Source organism: Rattus rattus, chromosome 9, assembly GCF_011064425.1.
Source record: "Rattus rattus isolate New Zealand chromosome 9, Rrattus_CSIRO_v1, whole genome shotgun sequence".
In the NCBI taxonomy this organism is placed as follows: domain Eukaryota; kingdom Metazoa; phylum Chordata; class Mammalia; order Rodentia; family Muridae; genus Rattus; species Rattus rattus.
Window position 1 is genome coordinate 49,624,216 of NC_046162.1, and position 26,912 is coordinate 49,651,127.

General features: G+C 51.9%; 1 protein-coding gene across 3 annotated transcripts; it reads left to right on the forward strand.

Moving 5' to 3' along the window:
- Nucleotides 1-549: 549 nt before the first annotated feature.
- On the forward strand, nucleotides 550-26,607 carry Dlg4 (discs large MAGUK scaffold protein 4). 3 transcript variants are annotated; one of them, XM_032914133.1, is made up of 20 exons: nucleotides 550-973; nucleotides 9,400-9,465; nucleotides 12,797-12,850; nucleotides 13,005-13,055; nucleotides 13,267-13,391; nucleotides 13,489-13,658; nucleotides 13,762-13,898; nucleotides 14,019-14,163; nucleotides 20,887-21,182; nucleotides 21,354-21,456; nucleotides 21,607-21,721; nucleotides 22,967-23,143; nucleotides 23,400-23,436; nucleotides 23,535-23,562; nucleotides 23,700-23,747; nucleotides 23,824-23,925; nucleotides 24,230-24,402; nucleotides 25,295-25,404; nucleotides 25,883-25,974; nucleotides 26,210-26,607. In XM_032914133.1, exons 1-20 carry the CDS (start codon nucleotides 944-946, stop codon nucleotides 26,314-26,316), a joined length of 2,166 nt encoding a protein of 721 aa, XP_032770024.1. In that variant the 5' UTR covers nucleotides 550-943; the 3' UTR covers nucleotides 26,317-26,607. The 3 variants fall into 3 exon arrangements, with proteins under 3 accessions (XP_032770024.1, XP_032770023.1, XP_032770025.1); XM_032914132.1 differs by lacking the exons at nucleotides 550-973; nucleotides 9,400-9,465 and adding an exon at nucleotides 9,547-9,564; XM_032914134.1 differs by lacking the exons at nucleotides 550-973; nucleotides 9,400-9,465 and adding an exon at nucleotides 12,198-12,245.
- Nucleotides 26,608-26,912: the final 305 nt, after the last annotated feature.

Here is a 26,912-nt window from a genome sequence, read left to right on the forward strand (position 1 = left end):
AGTGCTCTTTCTGTGGGCAGCCAGCCCTGTACCCTTTCTCCGTTCTCCCCTTTCTTGGCTTGCCCCAATTTCAGCACCAGAAAGTCCAGGTCATAATTAATTACTTTTCAGACTTCTTCCTGTGACTCCTAGGGGAGAACTAGGTCCCCAAGGTTCTCTAATGCTAGCCCCTCCCTCAGCCCCGTACCCCGTGGTGTGGCCTCCCTCCAGCACTCAACCAGCCAGGGATGCTCTCATCTCAGATGTGGGCCTTTTCCCTCTAAGGAATGAAATCCGTCCTCCTTGTCTTTAATGTCATCATCGAGGTTAGCCAGGTCTCCATGTTTGCCGTAGGGCCTCTCTGCTTGTGCTTCTATCTCCTTTCCCATTATCCGGGTTCCTGCCAGCAGTGAAGGAGTTAACACTGCCAAGGCACCCCCCCATTCTGGCTCCTAGCTCCCTCCCTCCCTCCCCCTGCTTCCTCTCTCCTCCTCTCTCCCCTTCCCTCCTCGGCTCCGCGGCTACATCGGCCGCTGCCATCTCCAACCCCCCCCACCCCACTCCCCCGCCACGGCCCCTAGCCCCTGGCCGTTTGGCAAGACCCCCGCATACCCCGGGGCTTCCCGAAATCCAGCTCCCCTCCCCCACCCCAGCTCATGCCCCAGCCCCAGAACTCCGGGGCTGCCAGCCCCCTGTGCCCCTGCCCCTCCTGAGAATCGGGGTGTGCTCCTCAAGCCCCCTCCCCTCCACTGGGGAGCCCCTTTTAGGGTCCCCCCTCCCTTCCACGCTCCCCTACCCTTCTCTTCTCCAACCTTCTCCTTCCCCTCTCACCCCTCCCCCCATCCTGGCCCCCCCTGCAAAAGTGGGGTGCGGAGGGGGGAGGGGTGAGAACCCACCGAGGGGAGGAACAAAACTCCAATGAAGTCAGAGCCCCCTACTCGCCGCCGCGGCCAGGCCCCCCAACATGGACTGTCTCTGTATAGTGACAACCAAGGTAAGCATGATGGGGGGAGCAGTGGGGAGGGGGAGTAGGTAATGCATTTGTGGAGAAGGCTTAGGTAGGCCTTATCTAGGGTTGCAGGCACTGAAGTGAGCGCATCTAAAGTAAGATGTATTAGAGGGGTCACAATTTAGTTTTGGGGTTCACATCTGAGAAAACGATGGATTTGGTCCACAGGTGCCTCCTGGAGTGATCATTTTGTACCTATAAAGAAATGGAGAATTTGGTGTTTGGGGTGTCTTGGTGGGCTCTGGTGTTCATCAGCAGTGTTTTGAGGGCAATTTATTTAAGGAGCAGCCCGCCTGCCTCACATGGGAGTTCTGCTCATATATGTGGGAAGGTGGGCTATGTGAGTGTATTAGGGGGAGGGTTGTCTTCCTTCCTGGGCAAAAAAGCTCATTTCAAGATGCTGACCAATTGATCAATTTGGGGGGGGGGTGTCTCTTGGCATAAGGGTAAAGGTTACTGGTTGTGTCTGGCTTGTCTGGCTGTGTCAACTAGCAGGTAAGGGTGGGCCTTCAGGTAATAAAACATCTTGTGCTAGACATGTTTGAGATGCTCCTGATTTGAGGGAATTGTACATTTAGGGTTTAGTTATGTGGAATAGAGTGAGTGACCTGGGAGTTTCCAGGGGGCTGAGGCCTGATGCAGCCTTACCTGAGAGAATGGACAGGTGGGATTAGGATTCAGGGTACTCCCATGGGAGCTAGAAGGTTGCAAAGCTGAGGTTGTCATCTCCTAAGAAGGATGAGAGGTGTGGGGTAGGAGGATAAAAAGAAGGTAGTTGAGGAGGGGGACCATGTAGGTGGTACAAAATTTGGGGGTAGCCCAGGCAGGTGCCCACTATTCCCATCTCCCACATTTTATTTAGCCTTGGTCAAGAGAACAGAAGAGCAGATGGGGAGGGGGGCTGTTACCCTGATGCTTGAGAGGACACCTGGATCTAAGGGTCTCTGAAGGCTTGTGAGGTGAAGAGGCCACTGGGGTAAAACGGTATAGGAAGAGGGCAGGGCTGGCGGAACTGGGATCCATACAGGGTACAAGGGTGTCCCTGTGGTCAGAGCCTGGAAAGAGTGGGAGATCTGGGATGAAAGCCCAAGAAGCTTAGGTCGGTCGCTTGCTCCCAGACTCTGGGACTGGCAGGCTAGATGCCTGGTGTGAGGAGGGAGGCTTGGGCGGGCGGCAGGCAGCTGGGGGTTGGGGGGTGGGACAGGAAGTGGGGGCCGGGGGAGGCGGGGTCCGGGTGAGTCACAGGCTGGGGAGGGGGTTATATTTAGTGGGAACTGCAGCTTCTTATGGAAGGAAGCTGAGGACACACATGTTCCTTGCCACAAACTCACACATGTGTATACACATGCATTGTGCACGTGTGAACATGATTAGAGATTGGGGACTGAAGACTTCAGGTCTGCATCCCTTACCCCATCTACAGGGCTGGTTGTTTTTCTCCTGGTCTGTGGATTTTGGGCTTTCTTCCAGGCTGCTGCTTCTCTTATCCCCCGTAGTTTTCAGTAGATTTTTGTGCCTCGGTTCTTCTAGCCCTCTTTCAGTCAGTGTCAGCCTGTGTTCTTTGTGCTTTCTGTCCTTAGGCCTAATCCCTGGCCTTGGCAACCTAGCTGTCATCACCTTTGTACTGATGTATATAGGAACTCATTGGAATGTGTGAGTTCTCCTTCTAACATGAACACATGAAATCCAATAAGGGTGAGGGGCTTGGTAGCACTGGTAGCTATTCTGAGTGGATGCATCTATTCATTTCTCTGCTCCAGTTTTCAATGTGTTCGATGGAACACATGATTGAGCAACCCAGAAGGTAGGAGGCTTGCCTAGAGGATCATGCATTCAGGTCTTACTGAGGTTTGGAGACCCATGTTTGCAACATTCATTGGTCAGAAAACTTGTCAGCCTTAGATGGAGGGACTCCAACTCCCATAAGGCCTTGAGGTACAAGATCCTTCAATAGTAGAGCGTCGTTGTCCACAGGACTGTTGGGAGTTGTGGTTCCTCTCTATCCAGGCCAGTTGAGGGTGGCCCAGGAGAAACCAGCAGGGGGCACATGGCTTCTGCCCTCCGAAAATGCTGGGGAGTGGGATTGGGAGTGCTCAGCCTTTGTAGTCACTGAGCTCTCCTGGTCTGTTTGATAGCCTTCCCATCTTTCGTTGCCTATATTTATAAATTGCTGCAGTAATTTAAGGAACATTTTTGAATACTTAATATGTGTTCAGCTCTGTACTCCGTGGAAACTCTGCTTTACAGCTATCACTGAGTCTTATTCGGTACCTAGATCTCTGCCAGTATCTCTATCTCTGAGCAGCTTTCTCCCACTCCGCCCCCGTCCTTCCCCCTTCTCCCCGCGCTGCTGCCGCAGTTGTCATGGTAACCAGCGACGACTGAAGTTGCGTGGCGTACTTGAGGGCAGGGCGAGGGTGGTGGAGGGCGGAGCAGAACAAATGGAGGCTGGGGGGAAAGTAGGGAAGAAATAGGGGGCATTTGGCCAGGGCCCTGGAGGCGAAGTGGTTAAGCCCTCTGGGTGGTCCTTATTGGGCAAAGCTAAGATGCTGTGGGCGGGGCAATGTGTCCAATAGCTTCATTCATTGGTCGGCAGGGGCGTGGTGGAAGGGTAGTGTGGGCGAGGCCGGGGGAGCGAATGGGCGGGAAGCGGAGGGAGGCGTGGTTTCATGGAGCAAGTGGGCGGAGTCGGCTTACTCTATCAGAGGAGGCGGGCAACAACCCTCAGAAAGGGGAGGGACTAGGTTGCCAGACCAAAATGAGGGCGGGGCTGACCCGGGAGGGGCGGGGTGTGGTTTCTATCTGGAAAGGAGACCGGGTTCGTGTGGCCATAGTCCCATTAACTGCGGGATGCGGGGGTCTTTGGAAAGGAGAATCCGTGGGTTGGAGATATGACGTCTCAATTTTTCTAAGATGGAGGCCTGTTCAGATTTCATCAGAGTTATCCTCCTACCTCAGCTCTATGTTCCAGGGAGACAGTTGCTAGGCGACGGCAAAGTCCTTGATTGCTGCGTTGCCAGGCAACGGGGAAACGGAAAATGGAGGGAAAAAGGAAATGGGGGATGAAAGAGGGGTCTTGATAGTCCATAGTGCCTACTGGTGGAGAAGCAGGGTCTCTGTATTTTCTAGACTAAAAAGAAAATTTGAGTAAAAGCCCGTTCTACATTGGTTCTTTCTGAGGATCCATACATTTTATTTAGGTAGGAAACTAGGACACTGAGAGGGGTTTATCTTGGGGGCTTACCTAACAGAGGCCAATAAATACAGGGAGGCCAATAAGTGCAGGGTTGAGATTCTGAAGAGGCCGTTAATACTTTTTGCCCTGAGTGGGAAGTTTATATTTTGTAGATAGCTGATTTTGGAAGAACCTTTATGAGAGGGGTGAACATTTGCTGGGAGGATCTCTGGGTGGGTCTCTGGGAGGGAGGTTTAAGAAAGGGCAGAAGAGGGGTTGGGGATTTAGCTCAGTGGTAGAGCGCTTGCCAGGAAGCTAAAGGCCCTGGGTTCTGGTCCCAGCTCAAAAAAAAGAAAAAAAAAAAAAAAAAAGAAAAGAAAAAAAAAGAAAGGGCAGAAGACTAAAGACTAAAGTGATACGGGGCAATTTAAGGTATTCTGAAAGATTTGTGGGTCACTGTACATTGCAGTCCAGATATCATTGGTGAAATTATTATTTTGACACAGTGTCTCACTTCTGTAGGCCAGGCTTGCCTGGAACTCATAGAGACCAGCCTGCCTCTGCCTCCCTAGTACTAAAGTTAGAGACATGCACCACCATGCCTAGCATGAAGCTTTATTTTACCCCCTTGAGTGTAGAGAAGATATATTGGGAGCAATCTTCCAACAAAAATGTAGCTCAGAATCACAGAAAAGATGTTGAAAATGGGGTAGAGGAGGCAGCCAGAAAATAAGTAATTTACTAATTTGAGGGGTAAAGAAAAAATAATAGTAAATTCATGCCTGTAATCCCAGAACTTGGGAAGTGGAGGCAGGAGGATCAGGATTCTCAAAGTCACCCTCAGCTACATAAAGAGTTTGGGGCCAGTCTATGTTATATTGAAACTCCAGCCTCCCACAGAGAGAGAGAGAGAGAGAGAGAGAGAGAGAGAGAGACAGACAGACAGACAGACAGACAGACAGACAGACAGACAGATTGGAGAGACAGAGAGACTGGAACTGTCAAGATGTGAAAAAGGCATTTACTGTCAAGCCTGACAACCTTACTTGGATCCTTGTAACTCACATGATAGAAGGAGAGAACCAACCCCCTAAAATTGTTCTCTGACCTCCCCATCATACTATAGCACCACAATAGAGGTAATAAAATTTTAAGTAAAAGATAAGATAATTTTTTATATAATGGGTCAGAGTTTAGGAATAACGAAGAAACTGCAATGGAATTTGGAAGGTTTGCTTTAAGGCAGATAAATAATACTCAAAATTGGATTCTGATGAGGTTTTGGGTATTGATGAGGTATTTTATAAAGTCCAACATATCATTCAGTTTAGTGATTTGGATGAGGAAACTCCAAACACATTTGAAGAGGCTTTATTTGGATGTTTGTGTTAGCTGAGGCTAGTACATTAATGTTAAGGTCATTAGTGGCGGACTAGGGGACAGATAAAACTTCTAAAGGAATGATTTAAAGGGCATATGAATTTGAGGACACATCGAAGGTCTGTGGTCTTTTAAACTCTTGGAAGAAGCATTGTCTAGTTATGGGATGGGGCTGGATGGGCTTCAGGAACTCTGCCAGAGATTCTTTGGAATCTTATGGGATGTTTATAGTCAAAAGGCTTTGGGTGGGGGCTTGTGAGATCCCTAGTGATTCTCAGAAGTGATACTGAGAAATATTGCTGCCTCCCCTCTAGTCTAGGAGTACAGTACTGATGAGATACCCAGTGGGGTTTTGTAATAGAAGCCCAGTGTTTTGGGGGTGGTGGAGAATTAGGTGAAATAGGGGTCCCTGAGAACCAGAGATAAGTTGCTAATTTTACAAGTGTCAGTATCTGTAGAGGGGTCGAAACAGGAGTACACTGTGAGAAGTTGAAGACAGTAGGGAAATAGCCGGGATCGAAAGAAGTTGGTAGCCAAGAGGGTCTCCCCTCACCCTTCTCTCCCATCATGACGCTCTCCCGTACTGCGCAGGCGCCGCCCCCCCTTTTCCCTGGCCGCAGCCTCCTGTCGCCGCGGCCGCCGCAGCCCCCGCCCCTCGGCCCCCCTCCCCCAACCCAGCACCCTTGCTATCCCACCCATACCCTCCCCTTAGTCCCCCTCCCCTTCTCCATGTCGACTCGGAACAGATTCGCCTCCATGTGTCTCTGCGTGGTACGTGCCGCGGTACGGGATCCGGCCCGCTTCCCTCATCCCAGACCGCCCCCCCAACCCCCCAATCTCAGGATGCGAGCTTCAAGTGCTGTTGCTCTTCCCTCTGCTTGGCGTGGGGTCTTTGGGTTGCAACTTCTTGAAAACAGGCGCAGTGGGTTGTACCTCTTGTTATTCACTTTAACCCACACCCCTCCATTTTTGGGGTGCAAGCCCCGGTTCCAGGTCATTATGTGCAGCTGGGGCTTTGAAGGTAGGGGGATGGAACAGGCCCATCATCTATGTCCCACCCACAGGTCTTGTCCTTGTTTCAAGTCCTGATATATTGGGGGTGCAGACTTGCCCCAGGAGCATAGAGTGCCAGTCAGGGCCCTGCATTCCAGTGGGTTATAGATGTGTCCTCCTTCCTGTTTGATTTCAGCTGCTTTGTAATCCAGGACTGTGAGGGGTCAACCTCCCCAGCCCCATGTTTGCAATGTCAGAGTTATTCTCCTATCCTTCAGAGTCCTTTCTCAATGCAAAATTCCCAAGGACTGACCACAGAAAGGCCTTAACTCTTCCAGCTACATTTTGTTTTTTTTTCTTTTCTTTTCTTTTTTTTTTCTCGAAGCTGGGGACCGAACCCAGGGCCTTGCGCTTGCTAGGCAAGCACTCTACCACTGAGCTAAATCCCCAACCCTCTTCCAGCTACATTTTGAGAACTCTGGTTCTTCATTCTGTGGTCCTCAGTTCCCACACGTCGTCTCCATCTCCCAGTCTCCAAAGCCTTTTCCTTAGTGTCAGACTTAAGTCCCTCCTCAACATAAGGGTGGGACAGGGAGATAAGGGGACTCAACCATGATAGATCCCCTTCGGTTCTTGTCTAGAATAAATGCTTGTCTCCATGTCTCCATTTCCTTTGATGCGCCTGGCCGTTCCTCAGATTGGAAGTCTCCTGTTAAGTGGGGTGACCACGAAGGGACATTGGACTCAGGTTCTCCCCAGTCTCCAAAACTTGGGAGATGCAAGTTTTGCTCCTGCTTAACTTATCTTGCGGGGAATTCAGGGCCTTACTTTTCCCTCAGCTTGTGCTACGGGCAGTCAGGCTGTTGACCTGCTCATTCAGAACTGCTAATCCAAGACAGCTCAACCCTGGAGAAGGGCTATCCTGCCTGTACACTCTACTTACTTTCCTTCCTCTCTTTCTTTGGGGGGCGGTTAAAATAGGGTTCCGGCTGGTACTGCACTCACTATGTAGCTGTGGGCCACCTTGAGCTTCTCAGCCCTCTGCTTCCAGAGTGCACAGGAATTTTTTTTTTTTTTTCGGAGCTGGGGACCGAACCCAGGGCCTTGTGTTTGCTAGGCAAGCGCTCTACCACTGAGCTAAACCCCCAACCCCTGAGTGCACAGGAATTTATGCATATACTACCACGGCAGATTTTCTTCTCTGTATTCTCCTTTTCCCATGCTACTGACACTTAGAGTTTAGCATTCTCTAAATCTGTGATCCACACGTACTGAGCCCCACTTTCCTTCTTTAAGGCTTTTTAAGCAGGTAGAGTGTTTTTGTTTGCTTATTTTATTTTATTTATTTACTGAGACAGCATCTTGCTATGTAACCCTACCTGGTCTGGAACTTTCTATAAGACCAGGCTGGCATCGAATTCTCAGAGATCTGCTTGCCTCTGCCTCCGAAGCACTGGGATTAAAGGCCTGCACTGTCAGCTCAGGGTGCTGCTTAACCCTGGTCACCTCTGGGTCTGAGAGTCTTTTGTTGACAGGACCACTTGCCTCCCCTAATTCTTTCACTATCCTCTTAACAGTCAATGTGATTCTTCATCCTCAGAGTTTTCAGAGTCATACTCAGTATCAGACATTGATGGTCCTTGATACGCTTCCTTCCTTCTTAGTCTTGCTATGTCGCCCTCCAAATGCTGGGACTCTCACTTTCTCAGAGACCTTGGGGCAGGCGGAGATTCTGCCCAGTGTACTAGTGGCTTTACTTGGTCCGTCCCCCCCCCCCCACGCCCCCAGGGAGACCTGCATCTGGCACTCTCTCCCTTCTCTTGAGTCTGGAATTTTCACAGTTCCGCTTCTGCGGGGATCAACTCTGGAGGGGAAGGGCCTAGAAGGGCATAGTAGAGGCAGATGTGGAAGGAGCCAAACTGACTTACCTTCCTCCGCTGCTGACTCTCTCTGACCCCCAGCTAATCTTATTTACTGATGTTGCTATTAAGCTGGTGTAGGAGGTTCTTGTCCTGGCGCCTGGTTAATTGGTAGTCATGTTGAGCCCTTTACTTCCAAAAGTCAGGGCGAGACCAGAAATTCAGTTTGAGCATTGTTTTGTCTTCATCAGGGGGCCTGGCACTCATTTCTGCACCCAGCTTCCCACCTGAGCCTTCCTGCCTCTGTTCCCTGCTTCCTCCCCCATTCTGTCCCTGTCTGGTTATATCCGGATTAGCTGGCTAGCTTCTGCGGCCCCTTTGCTGAGTAACTGGCAGTGAGTGAAGCCAATGAAGGAAGAGTGGGACAGGTTTAGCCCTGGCCTGCTTAAGGGCCGTTGCTGGCAAGTACTTTCTAGCGGAAGTACCTGACTTCGGTTCCTGTTTGAGGCATGCAAGGTGCTGGAGAGCCAGTTGCTTATGGGGGAGAGGCTGCAGTGGGGAAACTGGGGCGCTAAGGGTAGGTGTGGGAGTGGGGGATGATGATGGAACAAAGAACTTGGGGATACATGAGGTTACAAGGGTCAGCTGCTAGAACTCTTAAAAGGATGGCATGGAAGATCAAGGCCTGCTTGGGAAAGGTATGAAGACAACGATGGGGGCGTGAGGTAGACTGCCAGAGCCATAAGATATGAGTCGGAAGTTGGAGGATGGAGCCTGGACTTGGGTAGAGATGAGAGGTGCTGAGGCCTTGGCTGGAGAGGGGGCTGTCGGGAGGGTGGAGAGAGGGGAGCCAATGGGCTGGAGGAGAGGGAGGGGGAGGAGTTGGTCAGGCCCCAGGGCCTTCCGCACTGCACTGCTCTGGGAAAAGGAGGCGGTCCGGGCGGGCGCCTGGAGCTAGAGGCTCTGGACTGGCCCAGTGACGCTGCCTCGGTCCCCATCCCCAGAAATACCGCTACCAAGATGAAGACACGCCCCCTCTGGAACACAGCCCGGCCCACCTCCCCAACCAGGTAAACGCCCCCGAGCTGGTGCACGTGGCGGAGAGGAACTTGTCCCACCTCGAGGCCGGCCACGGGGTCGTGGGCCACGCCCACCTCTCCCCCATCAAGGTAGGAGACCCTGGCGGCCCCCTCCCCAGTGCGGCCCTCGGAGCCTCGGAGCTGCAGCAATTCCCCAAGGGCCGGTAGGGCAAGAGCTTTGGGGGAAAAGATTGGGTTGGCCTGGCATCTGGGTCTTGGGCTCCTGGGGCAGGGGTGAGGGTGTGTGCTTCTGGATTGGGGATAGACTCTGGAAACACTTTGGTCTCACGGAAGAGAAATAGGCCAGGCAAGTGGGAGTGGGCTCGCAACTTAAAGCCAGGATGTATGCCTTTGCGTATGTTTGGTGTGTTGAAAGGATGGATGGGTCCCCAAAGAAGTGCCCCCAATGCCAGGGCGCTCTTCATCCCTCCACACTCCAAGTCCCTGCTTCAGATTTCTGTGTCCAGAGCTCTGTTCCAAGCTCCTGGTGCCCTCATTTGCTCCTGTCCCTTTCCCCACCTCCTCCCCCAACCGCCGCCTCTGGGCCTGGCTCTGCCTGTTCCCGAGTCTCCAGCGCTTTCCATCTGGCTGGACTGAGACTTCAAGTCTTGGTCCTTTCTGCCTCTTCCTGTGCCCCAGTCTTTGCTCCCCTCCTGTGCACCCCCGCCCCCCTTGCTGGCTGGCTGGCTGGTTCTTGATGCTGTCTCTCTCTTCCTCCCACGCATGCATCTCCTTCCCCCTCTCGCTGATCCTCAGCTCAGGCCTCTGTGGCCTGATCAATCCTCTCCTGGTTTGAGCAGTCGGTCCTCTCTGTCCTCCAGCTCCCTATTTCTTTCCCAGTTTCCCCTGATTGCCTCTGTCTCTCTGCTTCCTCCGGGTCTCACCTCCATCCACACCTCCCATCTTCCCATCATCATTATCATATATGCCCACCTGTTTGTTCCCCTTCCCCTCCTCTGTGCTTACAGTATTCGTTTCCCCCCTCTAGTCTGGAGAGGACTTTTATTTCCCAGCCCACTCTCTCTCAGTCTCTTCTTTCAGGGACACAAGCTGTGAGACTGAGAAAGATACTGGGGGGCCAGAAGCGTGGGATGCTCTAGGAAGGGGGACCCCAGTTGCTGACATTTCACTAAGAAAATGGGGATGGGGCTTGTGAGCCAAGGTGTGCAGCAGGACAATGGCTGAGGGAGGAGTTGGAGGAAGGTGGGAAGGGCAAAGGTCTCGCAGCACGGAGGGCAAGACTGTGGCATTGGGTCTGCTCGCTGAGCTGCTTGAGACCAAGGAAAATGAAGCGCAGGGAATGGGAGCCATAGGGAATATTTGTGTGCAACCCCCTGGCCTCAGGAAGTTAAAGAAGATTCCAGATGTCTTTTGCAAGATGGTTCTTGAGGGGTAGTGGTACTACAGTGTTGGGGAGTGGTGGTCCCAGAGCTCAGGGAGTGGGAGAGTGCTAGTGGAAGCCTCAGGTCAGGACTTCAGCCAAGGGACAGGAGATGCCCCAGTATCCACAGAAAATGGGGAGCGGGTTGAAAATGGAGGACTGTGATTGGGGGATAGACCCTAAGGGGTTGAAGATGAGGTAAAGAATAATGAGGCTCTTTCTTTAGAGAGGTGGTAGGTGAGGATAGGAGATGGTAGGGGATGGAGCTGAAGGCTGGTATGGAGACAGGAAAGGGGGGTGGAGAATGGCGATGGGGTTGGGGGGTTGGGAGATTTTGGAAAACTGAAGGCTGGGGACAAGGATATAGGGAGGGTGTGGGGTGAGAGTAGAGACAAAGAATAGTTAGGGAGGGATTGGTTGGGTGTGGAGAGGGCTGTAGTCAGTATAAGGAGGGTCTGAGGCAGTGTGCCACGGAGGATGAAATTGTGGATGACTTCAGCAGCCAGTGACTATTGGCTAGACAACAGCGTTTGCTTGGAGGAGAAAATGACAGTTGATTCATGGGTATGGAATCTATTATGGGGCCTGAAATGGCTGGGAGTTTCTGGGCTTGAGAAATAGCAGTAGGAGAAAAGAGGGGCCTTTATAGGAGAGGGAGAACTTAGGAGAGAATGGCTATCCTCATGCTTGGTCGGTTTCAAGTATTGTCTAAGGAGGAAATAGATTGGGGACCCCCGGAAGGAGTCTCTTGGCAGTCTCACCTCATTGCCATAGAGACGTGGCTTCGGTTGCCCTGGCAATTGGGGAAGCCCCTAGGACAATTCTAAAGCTGGCCCCGCCCTGCAGTTTAGCTAGAGACCCGGCTGCGTTGAGGCCACTGACGTCAGGGACCAGGGCACGCCTCGCTTTAACCCTTTCTTTAATGAAGTGGGGGCAGGGAGGAGGGGAGCAGTAGAAGAACAGGCTAGGTTCTGGATGCTTTTTGCAATTCCTCCTTCCTGACGTTCTTTGCACTGCATAGGGTGAGGGGCTCTAAAGGCAGGTTATTCAGGATGCACTGCGCCCACGCCCACGAATAGAATCCTCCTGGCCTCTCGGGCTGGCTAGCGGTAGGCGGGTCTAGAGCCTGAGAGATGGGACTCATCGAGTCCTTTGCTCTAGGGAGACTGTCGTACCTTAGGCCACGCCCCCACCCGTTGTCCTGACTACCAGGCCTCCTGGAGGTGGGTCTCCCCAGGTCTTGGCTGGTCTTAGATACTGTTGCTAGGCAACCTGGTCCCTGGAGGAAGGGGTGGATTGGATGGCGGGTGGGTGAGAGAGAGGGAGGGACCAGAAGCTGGGGAAACCCCGGATTCTCATGGCGCAAGATTTAGAGCAAATGTATGCCAAGGTGAGGGACAAATTTGGGGAAGGGTTATCAAGATATCTGGATGATTGTGAAGGTATAGAGACAGGAAAAGGGCCGCAAAGGGGAGAGCAGGACTAGTAGACCTGAATCCTGGGGTGTAATGCGTAGCACGTAATGCATGTAACACCCGGTAGTGTTATATCCGGTGAAGCATCCCCCCAGCATGCCCTCCCCCCCTTTCCCACTCTTTACCATCTGCTGTTCCCCTCTCCGTCTGGCTGTCTCTCTCTCTTCCCTCTTCTCATACACCTCCTTAAACATAGAGGGGCCTTGGGTGGGCAAAGTTGTGTGTGTGTGTGTGTGTGTGTGTGTGTGTGTGTGTGTGTGCGCTCTCGCCCGTGCTCGCGCTCTCTCGAGTGTGCACGTTTGTGTAATGTAGACTGAGTTTGGGTCCTTGAGTAGCTCTGCAGGTGGTAGAGTGGGTTTGACTACGTAGCTAAAAGGGATCCAGATTGGTAGGACCCACCTTTGGTTATGGACTCCCTCTGGAGATGAGGCTAAGGCAGCTTTTTGTCTTCTGTCTCCTCTCACAGGCCAATTCTCCCCCTGTGATTGTCAACACGGACACCCTAGAAGCCCCAGGATATGTGAGTTGTTTAGATTTTGGGACTGGGGCCAATAGCAGAAGGGTCTGAGAGACAAGGAGGGAGTGAACCCCTATATGGGGAGGGAGGGGTATGTTCTCCGACCAGAATGTTTGCCTTACTGTTCTTGTGTTTCTGCCCCGTGCTGGAGTTGCAGGTGAATGGAACAGAGGGGGAGATGGAGTATGAGGAGATCACATTGGAAAGGGTGAGCACCAGCCTCCCCCCACCCCCTCCTGCCGGGTCCCTTGGCCCAGTCTGGTGTTTCTTTCTGTGTGTCTGTGTTTCCTAGGTGTCCAGACTCTTAACTATGTCTCTGTGTGTTCTAGCTGCACCTTTTCAATCCTGTCCCGTTCCCCTTCCCCTTGAGGGAATTGGGCAGTAAGAGGAGCTGACCCTCTTACCCTCTCTTTTCCCAGGGTAACTCAGGTCTGGGCTTCAGCATCGCAGGTGGCACCGACAACCCGCACATCGGTGACGACCCGTCCATTTTTATCACCAAGATCATTCCTGGTGGGGCTGCAGCCCAGGATGGCCGCCTCAGGTGGGGAGAGAAGGCAGGGTTGAGAAAGCTCGTACCCTGGAAAGGGAGGGCTGGGCAGTAGGACGCTCCTGGCTCAGGCTCAGATTGTTGTTCCCAGGGTCAATGACAGCATCCTGTTCGTAAATGAAGTGGATGTTCGGGAGGTGACCCATTCGGCTGCGGTGGAGGCCCTCAAAGAGGCAGGTTCCATCGTTCGCCTCTACGTCATGCGCCGGAAACCCCCAGCCGAAAAGGTCATGGAGATCAAACTCATCAAAGGGCCTAAAGGTAGCTCTCGTAACGCATTCAGCTCCCACTCTCTGCTTCTCCCTGCCTTCAGGGCTCGCTCCCCAGGCCCGGGACAGCCACTTCCCCTCTTCCTACCATCCAGGACTTGGCTTCAGCATTGCGGGGGGCGTTGGGAACCAGCACATCCCTGGAGATAACAGCATCTATGTAACGAAGATCATCGAAGGTGGTGCTGCCCACAAGGATGGCAGGTTGCAGATTGGAGACAAGATCCTGGCGGTGAGGACCTCAGTCATGTCTGTAGCCCAGACCCAGGTCTCCCTGGCAGGCCTGGGATCCTCACTGCATGGCCTTGGTCCATTTCTGGCTCTGTCTGAGCTTTGCTTCCCTTGACCCCAGGTCAACAGTGTGGGGCTGGAGGACGTCATGCACGAGGATGCCGTGGCAGCCCTGAAGAACACATATGACGTTGTGTACCTAAAGGTGGCCAAGCCCAGCAATGCCTACCTGAGTGACAGCTATGCTCCCCCAGACATCACAACCTGTGAGAGCCCTCCAAACCTCAGAGCTCCTCCTGACCCACCCTCGTAATTCCTAAGACATGCCATTCCGTGACAGCCCCTGTGACCTATTTCCATGGGCCGTCCACAGCCTCTGACCCTTGTGGTGGTTGGGGAGAAGGTGGAAAATTGAACATGGCAAAGCACTAGAAAGGATCATTGATGTTCTCCTGTTCACAGGACACAGGCCCACTTGGTTTTATGGTTCTGACCAAATCCTCAAGTAACAGATAATTCTCACGTTCTTTAAAAGTGTAGTGATAGAGCTGGGCATAGTAGCGCACGCCTTTAACTCCAGCTCTTGGGAGGCAGAGACAGGCAGAGCTCTTGATTTTGAGGCTAGACTGATCTATAGAACAAATTCCAGGACAGCCGGGGCTACCTTGGGAAACCTTGTCTCTATACCTTTTCCCCCCCAACCCCGACAATTGTAGGAAGAGAACCAGATGTGATGGGACATACCTGCTTTTCCAGCACTTGGAGGGTAGAGGCAGGAAGAGCGGGAGTTCAGGGCTATCTTGAGCTACATAGCAAGTTTGAGGCCAACCTGGGCTTCTTGAGACTATGAAAAAACGGGGAAAGAAAGAGGAAAGGACAAAGATTTCACATTCGTAAGAGCAGTTTACATGGTTACAAAGACATTGTGAAAGAAGGAAACATGGAGGCCAGCGGTCTGGAATAGAGAGGCTTCAGTTTGGAACACCCCAGTAGGTCCCCACACATGGCAGCACAGTAAGAGAAAAACACTGTCACAGAATAAGGTTTGTTTGAGAAAAACCGAAGGTGGCTTAATGTTTGAAAGCCTCTCAACATGATTCAGCATATTAAGAAGTGAGAAAGGTGGTTGTGGTAGCCCGTACATATAATTACAGCATTCTGGAGCCAGAGGCAGGAGGATCGGAAGGTCCAGGCTAGCCTGGGCTACACAGTGAGAGAAGAACCTGTCAGAAGAAAGAAGATCAAGTGTAGATGTGAAAGGCAATTGCTATTCAACATCTGTTTTCAAACGAAATCCTTCAGTAAGCCAGGAGCAGGGGTTTTGTGACCAGCAACAGACCTTTCCCATAGCTAAATCCTAGCAGAGTGTCTCTTACTTCAGGAGTTAGGCAAGGAGGCCTCTTCTAGCGGTTACCTCTCTAGCCTTGCAGCACTGTCCTCATGTTGGTGCTGCTGTGTCCTACCAGCCGAAGATTATTCCAGGAATTTCCAATAATGGGGGGGGGAAGTACTTAGCCAGGCGGTGGTGGTACACACCTTGAGTTCTAGCTCTTGGGAGGCAGAGGCCTGCAGATTCCTGTGAGTTTGAGGCTGGTCAGGTCTACAGAGTTCCAGGACAGCCAGAGAAATCCTGTTTCGAAAACAGACAGACAGACAAACAAAAAACTTACTTCTTTCTTACAGTGGTGACAGGGATGGAGGGGTGGATCCCGGGGCACCATGCATGCTGAACAAGTGCTTGCCTCTGAATTACACCCACAGGCCTTACCGCCCTGTATAGTCCCCTCCCCCTCCCTTCCCCCTTCCTCCTCTTAGTACAGTGAATGTAGATTTATTAAGGAAAGTGAGAAAGAAAGAATTCCTCAGATGGCTCCATTTCTTCCCAACCTCACCGCCCCCCTTTTTTTTGGACAGGGCTTTCCTGTGCAGCCCCAGCTATTCCCTATGTAGGCCAGGCTGGCTTTGAACTTGTGCCAATTCACTTGTTTCAGCCTCCTGAGTGCTGGGATTACAGGTGTGTGTCACCACGGTTAGTTCTGGGATATTTATTTATAGGTATCCTTTTGTTGTTGTTTCAACACAGAGTTTCTCTGTGTAGCCCTGGCTCTCCCCAACTTACTATGTAGACCAGGCTGGCTTCGAACTCAGCTTCCCAAGTGCTGGGATTAAAGATATGTATCATCACGCCTGGCCCCATTAGCCAATTCTGTTTTTTTTTTTTTTTTTATTAGAAAGAGAAAAGGGCTTATTTATATGTTTGTGTGTATTTGTGTGAGTACGGACATGTCCTGGTGTGTATGCAGGTCAAAGACAGCTGGTGCTCTCATTCTACGGTGAGGGTTCTGGGGTTCAAACCAAGGTCATCAAACTTGGTAGCAGGCACCTTAACCTATTCAGCTGTCCCATCCCATGATTTGTCTTGTTTTGTTCTATTTTGTTTTGTTTTGTTTTTTTTCAAGACAAGGTCTCACAAGGCGCCTCTGGCTGTCCTGGAACTATGTAGACCAGGCTGGGCCTTGAACTCACAGAGATTCATTGCCTCGGCCCCTACCTCCTCCCAATGCTGGGATCAAAGGTGTGCACCATTTTTTGAGACACAATTGTGCTGAGATTTCAGGCTGTGTTGCCATGTCTAGCCAAACTTCTTACCTTCCTCCTTCTTTTGTAAGACTTTTTTTTTTTTTTTTGGACTTTATCTTGTTTTAAATGTGTGTCCTTGTTTTGCTAGCACATCTGTCCATCCGTGTACCACTTGTGTGGTCTGTGCCCATGGAAGTCAGAAGTGTGTTGAGGGCTCAGGTCCCCTGGGACTGGAGTTAGAGGTGGTTGTGATGCACCATGTGGGTGCTGGCAGATGAACCAGGGTCTTCTGAGAGAGCAGTAAGTGCTCTTAACTGCTGAGCCTTCTTTCCATCCCTGCTTTCCCTGGTTTCAAATGCAACATTTACTTACTCTTTCTGTTTTATTTGACTCTCAAGCAGTGTGATTCTCAACCAGGATAATTTTACTGGTGTAAATTTGTCATGATGTTTTGATTATTATTGTTAGAATGGGGATCATGATTGTCATTTGACAGAGATATAAATTTGACAGGAAATATAATAAGTTGATGAAAAAAGTGGTGAAGAATTTTTTTTGAGACAGAGTCTCATGACGCAGCTCTGGCTGGCCTGGAACTTGTTATACAGACCAGTCATTATAGAGACCAGGCTGGCCTGGAACTCACAGAGATCCACCTGCCTCTGCCTCCTGTGTGCTGGATCTGCAGGTGGGCACCATCATGTCCATTGAAAATGATGACACCCTCCCACCCAAGTCAGGGTCTCTCTGTGTAGCCCTGGCTGTCCTGGAACTCACTGAGCTGCTCTTGCTTTTGCCTCCCAAGTGCTGGGATCAAAGGTGTGCACTACCACCACCGAGCAGAAGTGATGACATTTTACTGAAGGGTATAAAAATAATGTTTTAGGTGGAAAAAAATTTAAGGCTACTTTTTTTTTACACTTATTTAATGCGTGTGTTCACATGTGTGTGATCACAGGCTCACATGTCATAAGTGAGTGTATAGAGATTGGAGGACCCTTTGTGGGAGTCAGCTTGCTCCTCCCACCATGTGGGCGCTGGGGATCGAACTCAAATTGTCAGGCTTGGTTGGCAGAGATCTTTATTCACTGAGCCGATATGCAAAAACCTTAATATGTAAAAGATCTCAACCTTCCTCACATTATACATCTTATGGAATACTAATTAGAATTTCAGAATTTATGTTGCATCTTAAAGTTCAATTGGAAAAATGTGTGGGAGAGTAGCTAAGACATTCTTTTGGGGAAGAATGAGATTATTTCCTTTTTCAAATATGAAACATGTTTACAGCATATTCAAATTTAATGGCACTATTTGGTTTTGTTTGCTTGCTTGCTTGTTTTCTTTCTTCCTTCCTTCCTTTTCTTTCTTTCTTTCTCTCTCTCTCTCTTTCTTTCTTTCTTTCTTTCTTTCTTTCTTTCTTTCTTTCTTTCTTTCTTTCTTTTTTTGAGGCAAAGTCTCACTATGTAGCCAAGACTGCCCTTGAACTGGTCGTCCTCCTGCCTCAGCCTCCTAGGGCTGGGATTATAGGTGCGTGTGAGCATATCCCTCTTTCTTGTACTATTTTGTTGTTGTTGTTTTGGTTTTTTGTTTGTTTTTCTGAGACAGAGTTTCTCTATGTAGTCCTGGCTGTCCTGTCACTTGCTCTGTAGACCAGGCTGGCCTCAAACTCAGAGATCTTCCTGCCTCTGCCTCCATAGTGCCAGGACTAAAGGTGTACGCCATCACCATCCAGCCTCTGGTACTATTTCTGAACTTACCAAAATTAACTTGAGTTCCTTGGGAAAAGGGATGGTTTCCAGTCTTGGCAAGAAGCACAAGAGGCAGGAGAGGTAGAATGTACTGGTAATCACAAGGTTTGGGAGGCTAATGTAGGGGGATTGAGATTTTAAGGGAAACCTGGGCTACATAGAATCTGCCTCAAAAAATGGCTGGGGATGTGTTTAGTGGGTAGAGTGCTTTTCCAGTATACACGAAGTATACACATGCTCTTGGTGATCAGGAGGAGGAGGTGAAGGATCAGAAATTCAAGACTACACAGTGTGTTTAAGGCTAGCCTAGGCTATATGAGGCCATGTTCTTTTTTTAATTAATTAATTAATTATGAGTACACTGTAGCTGTCTTCAGACACACCAGAAGAGGGCATCAGATCCCATTACAGATGGTTGTGAGCTACCATGTGGTTGCTGGGAATTGAAATCAGAACCTCTAGAAGAGCAATCAGTGCTCTTAACCACTGAGCCATCTCTCCAGCCCCGAGGCCCGCCCCTTCCTTCCTTCCTTCCTTCCTTCCTTCCTTCCTTCCTTCCTTTTTTGTTTGTTTGTTTGTTTTAAAATAGGGCTGGGGAGGTGGGCCAGAGTCGTGCTCTCTAACACTCACAGAAAGCTGGGTGCTGTGATGCACGCCTGCCATCCTGACTCCGAGGGGTGTGCAGAGACAGATGGGTTCCTGGAACTTACTGCCAGGTTAGCCTAGTCTGTGAGTCCTAAAGCCAGCTAGAGACCATGTCTTAAAAAGTAAGGTGGAGCTGGGCATTGTGACACACGCATTTAATCCCAACACTGGGGAGGCAGATGTCAGTGGATCTCTGTGAGTTCAGGGATAGCCTGGTCTACATAGTGAGTTCCAGGACAACCAGAGGTAGGTAGTGAAATCCTGTATATAAACAAACAAACGAATGAACAAACAAATAAAAATTAAGATGGAGAATGATTTTGGGAAGACCCTTGAAGTCAGCCTTTGGCCTCCATTCTTGTACACACACACACACACACACACACACACACACACACACACACACACACACACACACACACACACCCCACCACCACCACCAAATAACCAAGCCAGAAACAAATACATAAACGTGTAAGTCATACTAGAGGGCTCCAGGGAAGGGGCCCAGGATTATTAGAGTCACAGCAGTCTTGTTGAAGAGGTTTTTTTCTGGCCTTACATAATTTATTTTATATGCAAACACATGAGGTCAGAACAATACCTTTAAAAACAACTGGGAATCAGGCATGGCGGCAGATGTACCGCCTGGCGGTGGACACAGGTACTCAAAAGTGTGAAGTAGGAGGATCGAGTTCAGCGAAGGTGTAAGCAATGTAGTGAGATCCTTGAAAGTGGGAGACTTGAAAGTAAAACCAAAACCAAACTTGGTCAAATGGACTCAGGCTGGGGAGCCATCATGCAGTGGACGTACAGGTTGAGTAAGATCTGGGGTCCCATCCTCACGGCAGCATTTCCCCTTGTTACCCTTGGAGGATGCTGGAACACCTAGAGGCAGGCCATTTCTTCATGAAAATGTAAATAAGGGAGAGGCTCAGTCATCCGCTCCCACAACTGTGTACGCTCATCTCAGAGTCAGCTCAAGGTTGCCGGGCAGCAGTTCTGGTGCGTGTGTGGGTCTGTTTGTTTTGTTACCGTTTTTGTTTTGAGATAGGGTCTCATTATATAGCCCAAGATAGCATCAAAGTCACCATGTAACCCGCACTAGCCTTCAGTGCCGTCCTGTCCTCCTCAGTGGGATAGTAGGCTCGAACACAACACTCAGCAGGTAGGAGAGTCCTTTGTAAAAATCTTATTAATGATTGTACAACATTAACACTTTGCAGTCCCTGTGAACACCAACCTTAGACACCACCCTGAATGCCCGTAAAGACTCTGGTAAATGCCCGTAAAGAAGGGCATTGTAACGAGCAGGTCAGATGATGACCGCAGAACCTGACAGTCCTAGAAAGACAGGCAGTCAGCCCACACTTCCCCATTTCTTTTGAGACAAGGTCTTACTACATAGCCCCGGCTGGCCTGAAACTTGGGGTTCTACTGTCCCAGTGGATCTAAAGTGTGGGTACCACACCCAGCAGACTTCACTGTGTCCTGTGGCAGGCACAGGACCCCTTCCTGGGTGAACGTTTTCATATTGAATTTGAGTCTATTAAGCCTCTGGGACAAGCCCGGGGAAACAAAAAGGGAGCAGAGATGGGGCACAGGCTAAGCAAGACCACAGGGAAACAAGTGACTATTATCTCTCATAGAATGTGGGAAATACTTTAGACAAATGACCCAGTTTTTAAAAAAACAACCACCCAACCAAACAACAAAAAAACCCTAATGACTGGGCAGAGGGAGGGGCATTGAGAGACCTGAGAGACACTTTAACCAAAAGGCAGTCAAAAGCATGATGCCAGTATCCTCCTGTTGGCCCCATTCCTGGCATACTAAAGACATATGACCTTTGATGTCATCTGTAAGCTTCTGACCCCTGCTGCGGGTCACCCACATACCTTTTTGGCAGAATAATTCCTCTTTGACTGAACCTGGCTCTGGGCTCCCTCTGGAGGGCATGGATGGGTGGGTGCCACCGTCACAACATCTTCGTCTCATCCTATCTCCCCTCAGCGTATTCTCAGCACCTGGACAATGAGATCAGTCATAGCAGCTACTTGGGCACCGACTACCCCACAGCCATGACCCCCACTTCCCCTCGGCGCTACTCCCCTGTGGCCAAGGACCTGCTGGGGGAGGAAGACATTCCCCGGGAACCAAGGCGGATCGTGATCCATCGGGGCTCCACCGGCCTGGGCTTCAACATCGTGGGCGGCGAGGATGGCGAAGGCATCTTCATCTCCTTCATCCTTGCTGGGGGTCCAGCCGACCTCAGTGGGGAGCTACGGAAGGGGGACCAGATCCTGTCGGTGAGAGAGGCCTGGGAGAGAGTCTGCACTGCCCCCCAAAGACAGTTCTATGCTCTTGGGGAGGGACTGGATGGGCTCAAGCCTGGTCCAGCTGGACCACTCCCTGACCCACCCACTCCCAAGAATGACTGTCTTCCCATCCCAGGTGATAGCATCTTCTCCCCTTTCTAGGTCAATGGTGTTGACCTCCGCAATGCCAGTCACGAACAGGCTGCCATTGCCCTGAAGAATGCGGGTCAGACGGTCACGATCATCGCTCAGTATAAACCAGAAGGTACCACGCCTAAGCTTTCTGTCTTGGCTAAGGTGGACCTCAGCGTTGTCTCTTTAGCTGATGGATGGTCTCGGTAGGGGTGGAGCGAGGGTTGATGGGGTGTGGCATTAGGATGGGACAGAGTTCCAGAACCTTCTTGTCCTTTCTCAGAGTATAGTCGATTCGAGGCCAAGATCCATGATCTTCGGGAACAGCTCATGAATAGTAGCCTAGGCTCAGGGACTGCATCCCTGCGAAGCAACCCCAAGAGGGGCTTCTACATTAGGTAAGAAACTTCCTGGGCGTGACTCCAGAGGCCTCCGTGTATTCTTCTCCCCCTGAACTTGTGTCTAACCCCCACACAGCTCCTCCTCTAAATCCTGCCCTTCTACTCTCCCACCCAGACGTGACACTTAGTCAAGGGTTCATAGACTTGGCTGCACACACTGGTCTTCTGGAATAGCCTCTGCCCCAAGTGTCTGAATTGCCTTCTAGGCTCTGGTTACCCAAGCACTTTCCTGATGGCTCTCCTGGTAGGACCTAAGGCCAGTATTGATGCAGCAGGCGTCTCTAACTTCTTCCCTCTGTCCCTTCCTCCCTCATTGCCTAGGCTGAGTTTGAACCCCTGTGCTGTAATAATCTTGCCGTAGACTACAGGCGCTTGTCACCATGCCCAGCTTTGGGATATTTTGAGTCATCCTCCAGCTTGGCATCCTTGTGTGAGGCCTCGGTAGAGGGACTGCAGCTCTTCTGTGCCTACCTCCTGTCTTTCTTACCTCTTTCCCTTCCTCCCATTCTCCTCTCTGTGTAGGGATTGACTCTAGGGCTTCATGCATGGTAGGCAGGCACTGAAACCACTGTTGGAAACCCTCCTAGCACACCTCCTGACGGCTCAGTAACATTTGTTCCCTTCTCAGGGCCTCCTTTCCCATGAGCCCCCTTCCTGTCTCCTCACAAGGCATCGAGGTCCCTCACAAGGCATTGTCCCTCTCTGTCTGCTTCCTTTGTCCAGGTGGCTGGTCTTATGTGCCCTCTGCTACACAGGCGTCCCTTAGAGCTGTGTGGCCTGTTGTGATGCCTTCTCTGAAGTTCCAACTAATTCTGGCTGTTGCTTTTAGGACATCTCCATTGGGTTGTCCATGGGCCTGTCACAGCCGACAGGTCCTAGACTGAGCTTGCAGTGTTTCTCCTGGATGCTTGTGTTACTTGGGGGCCCGCACCTAAGAGCTCCCTCCCTGTTGGAGGCTAGTAGGCGCCTGGGGTCTCACGGCTGGATGATACTACATGACCATGGGTGCTTTTCACCTCAGCAAGGAGGAAGCCCCCCTTGCTTTCCTCTGCACCTTCGTTCTTTCGGAAACTTCCCAGAACCTTTTGTCCTTAGAGAGGTCGGGCTTGCTTTATGTGACACCAGCGGTTTCTTGCCTTGCTGCAGATCCCTTGTCCAGAATCTGGCTGACTCTTGTGGGGCCTGGTGCGTCCTTCCTGGGGTCCTCAGCCAGGCCCTGACCCATAGTCACTTGTGCTACAGGGCCCTGTTTGATTACGACAAGACCAAGGACTGCGGTTTCTTGAGCCAGGCCCTGAGCTTCCGCTTCGGGGATGTGCTTCATGTCATTGACGCTGGTGACGAAGAGTGGTGGCAAGCACGGCGGGTCCACTCCGACAGTGAGACCGACGACATTGGCTTCATTCCCAGCAAACGGCGGTGAGGCTCCCAGGGCCCTGCAGCTTCCCCCATAGAGATATCCAAGTCCACGTGGTCCCCCAGGGTAGACACTCAGTACAGGACTCTTGGGAATCTGCAAGGCCCTGCTGGGGACCATGGCTCCCATCGACCTCTGGGAGAGGACTTCTCTGTGAGGGACATAGAGCCCAGCTGCTGCTGGAAGATGGGATTCCCACCTGGTCCAGAGGGTGGGGACCTCACTGAGCATGTCCCTATTATTTCCTGTGTCCCGTAGGGTCGAGCGACGAGAGTGGTCAAGGTTAAAGGCCAAGGTAGGTGGAAGGTAGATGACGAACTTGGTGGAGAAGTGGTAGGGGTGGCCTCTGAGCTAAATCCTGAGCCTACCACAAGGATTGCTTTTTTCTTCCAGGACTGGGGCTCCAGCTCTGGATCACAGGGTAGGTGGGGTTAACTGGAAAACTGTGGGGTGAGCTGAACATGAAGCTCCCCTTGACGTCCTTGGGGGAAGCAGGCGAGACGGTCTCCAGGTCACCTGCCTTGGAGAGCCCCTTGCAGATGCCCTGTCTCCTGCCAGGTCGAGAAGACTCGGTTCTGAGCTATGAGACGGTGACCCAGATGGAAGGTGAGCCCTGGCCCCAGCCTCAGCCCTCCTGCCCGCCCGCTTTGCTTGCTGCCTGAGCCAAACCCTTTCTCCCCAGTGCACTACGCTCGTCCCATCATCATCCTTGGGCCCACCAAAGACCGTGCCAACGATGATCTTCTCTCCGAGTTCCCCGACAAGTTTGGATCCTGTGTCCCTCGTGAGTATGGGGACCTTGGATCTCTACGGAGTTGGAGTTGGGGGACTCAAGGCCTGTCACTTTGTCAGGGCCGTGACATTGGAGTAAAGTGGGATACAGATCACTTTAGAGGAGGGGTTCTGCCCACCCACTTTTATGTCTGCAGCAGACAAGGCTGGCCAGAGCCTGGCAGGCTCCAGGGTGACAGGCAGTTCTGTCCTACCTTCGTCTCAGTCTCCCTGGGTACTCTGAGGGGCTGGCTGATATAGGCTGGCATTAAGGGGTGGTGGTTAGATCTCTGTGGGGCGGAATGACCTCTTGGCAGATACGACACGTCCTAAGCGGGAATATGAGATAGACGGCCGGGATTACCACTTTGTCTCCTCCCGGGAGAAAATGGAGAAGGACATCCAGGCACACAAGTTCATTGAGGCTGGCCAGTACAACAGCCACCTCTACGGGACCAGCGTCCAGTCTGTGCGAGAGGTAGCAGAGCAGGTAAGAGCTTGTGGGCACGTCATCCTCTTCCTCCTGCCCGCTCCCTACCCCATGGCCTCCTCCAGCTCTCTCTAACTCTCTTTCTCTCTGTCTCTTTCCCTGCTGGGTCTGCACTCCGCTCCTCCACCTCCTCCTCCTCTTGGGCAACTCTGACCGCCTGCTCTTCTGTGACCCGCTCCCCTTGCTTCCTGACCCCATGCTCCCCTCCGCCATCTGTCTCTGTCTCTCTGGCTTCTCCTCCTTGCCCCATTTCTCCTCTCTTCCTGGACCTTTGCCTTTGATGGCTTTGCCTTCCCCAACGTGCGCCTCTCTTTCTTCCTGACTCCCCTCTCCTCCTTTCCTTCTTAAATGGGGGGTGGTCCCACTCCCTCTCTCCCATCCCTCCTTCACCCCTTTCCCCCAACGCTTTCCACACTGCCTGCCCTCTCTCTGTGGCTCTTTTCTCCCATCTGCCTCCCCTCCCTCCCATCTGTCTCTCCCATTCCTTCCATCTGTCTGTCCTCTGTCTGTCCTCCCCTCCTCCTCCCTCTACCCTAATTCCGTTATCCTTTCCCTTCTCCGCCTTTCCCTGCCTGCCCGGCTCTACCCTCCGCATCTCACCTGCCCCGCCCCTTGCCTTTGCTCTGCCTCCACCTTTCGGGTCCCCTCTCTCCTGTCCCACACTGTTTCACCCCATGCCCTCCTGGGCTTGGCCTCCCGTCTTCCTTTCCCTCCTCCTCTCCATTGGTCACTCTCTCCACTCCTCTCTTCTCTTGTCCTTTGGCATCTGTCACTTCCCCTTTGGCCAACCTCCCGCCCCCACATTTCTATATTCTCCATCTTTTCCTGGTACCTCTGTCTGTCCTTTCCTGCTACCTGCTGGTCCCCCTCCGCCTACCCTGCCTGCCCCCAGGGGAAGCACTGCATCCTCGATGTCTCGGCCAATGCCGTGCGGCGGCTGCAGGCGGCCCACCTGCACCCCATCGCCATCTTCATCCGTCCCCGCTCCCTGGAGAATGTGCTGTGAGTATGGTCCTGGGGGCTCCCCCACTGTTCCCTCTACCTGTGACCCTGGGCTCTCAAGGTCCCCCCACCTTGATCTCGTCCACCTTGTGGACAGCAACTCCCACAGTGTTCAAAGAGCTGCATTGAGAGTTGAGAGTCAAGGCTTGAAACAATGGCAGACCTTTCCCCTTCTCCTGCCTTGGGTTAGGCAGGCCTACAGTTCTCAGTAGCCCCCTGGGGCATACACAGGCTGGGGCAAACTAGAACCTCAGAGGCAGTTGGGCGTTCCAGCTAAAGGCTGGAAGGATGAATTCCAGAGGTCTTAGATGGGGTGGGTTGCCGTGAGCTCATCTGTGGCCCCACAGGGTATCAGAAATCATACTGTTTGCTGTGTGCTCCAACTATGAGAGAAGTTGCAACTTAGCCTGCCAGGAAGGAGGTAGAGAGGCAGAGAGGACCCTACCCCTCATGTCTGTGTCTCTCTCCCTCTTGACAGAGAGATCAATAAGCGGATCACAGAGGAGCAAGCCCGGAAAGCCTTCGACAGAGCCACGAAGCTGGAGCAGGAGTTCACAGAGTGCTTCTCAGGTGAGAGGCCAGCCGCTTCCCTGAGCCACGGAGTCCGTGGGCCACAGAGTCCAGGGTATACTGAGATTGCATGGAGTGCCCTACTGGGTGTGGTCGGTGTGGGAAGAGGTGTCCTGTCACTGGGCTCAGGGAGCCATGGCTCCTGGCTGAAGGAGTCAGAGGTGCTCCCTGCTTTGGGCTCCTTGGTCACGTCTTTGGAACCTTGACCTCACTTGCTACTCCACTCGACTTGCAGCCATCGTAGAGGGCGACAGCTTTGAAGAGATCTATCACAAAGTGAAACGTGTCATTGAAGACCTCTCAGGCCCCTACATCTGGGTCCCAGCCCGAGAGAGACTCTGATTCCTGCCCTGGCTTGGCCTGGACTCACCCTGCCTCCACCACCTGGGCCCTTGGTGTGGACTGAATAGCCCAAGCCCTTTGTACCCCAGCCTCCCTTCCCACCCTTCTTATTTATTTCCTTTCTAACTGGATCGAGCCCACTGGAGGGGGGACACTCCTCTGCATGTATCCCTGCAACCCAATTCAGGGCCCCTGGACCCCAAGAACCTGGGGTCTGGGGGAGGGGAGCTGGGCTCCTGGTTCCGAGCCCTTGCTCCTTAGGACCCCTACCCCCGCCCGCCCCCACGCACACACTGGGGGCCTCTGCCCTCCCCACTTTCTCCCACACACATTCCAGAAGTCAGGGCCCCTCTCAAGGAGTACCCGCTGTAGGGATGCAGGGCCACAGGCTTCCGCGCTCTCCTGAGGCAGGGGCTGGGGTCACCCCTGCCCCGTCATAACTCCCCATGCCGTTTGAGTTCTCATTTATTTTCTCCATTTTTTTCTTCTCAAAGGTGGTTTTTGGGGGGAGAAGCAGGGGGGCTCTCCTGAGGGTCCCCCGTCTTTCACACACCTCCCACCTTTTTTCTTTGCTGGTTTGCATGAGTGGAAGGTCT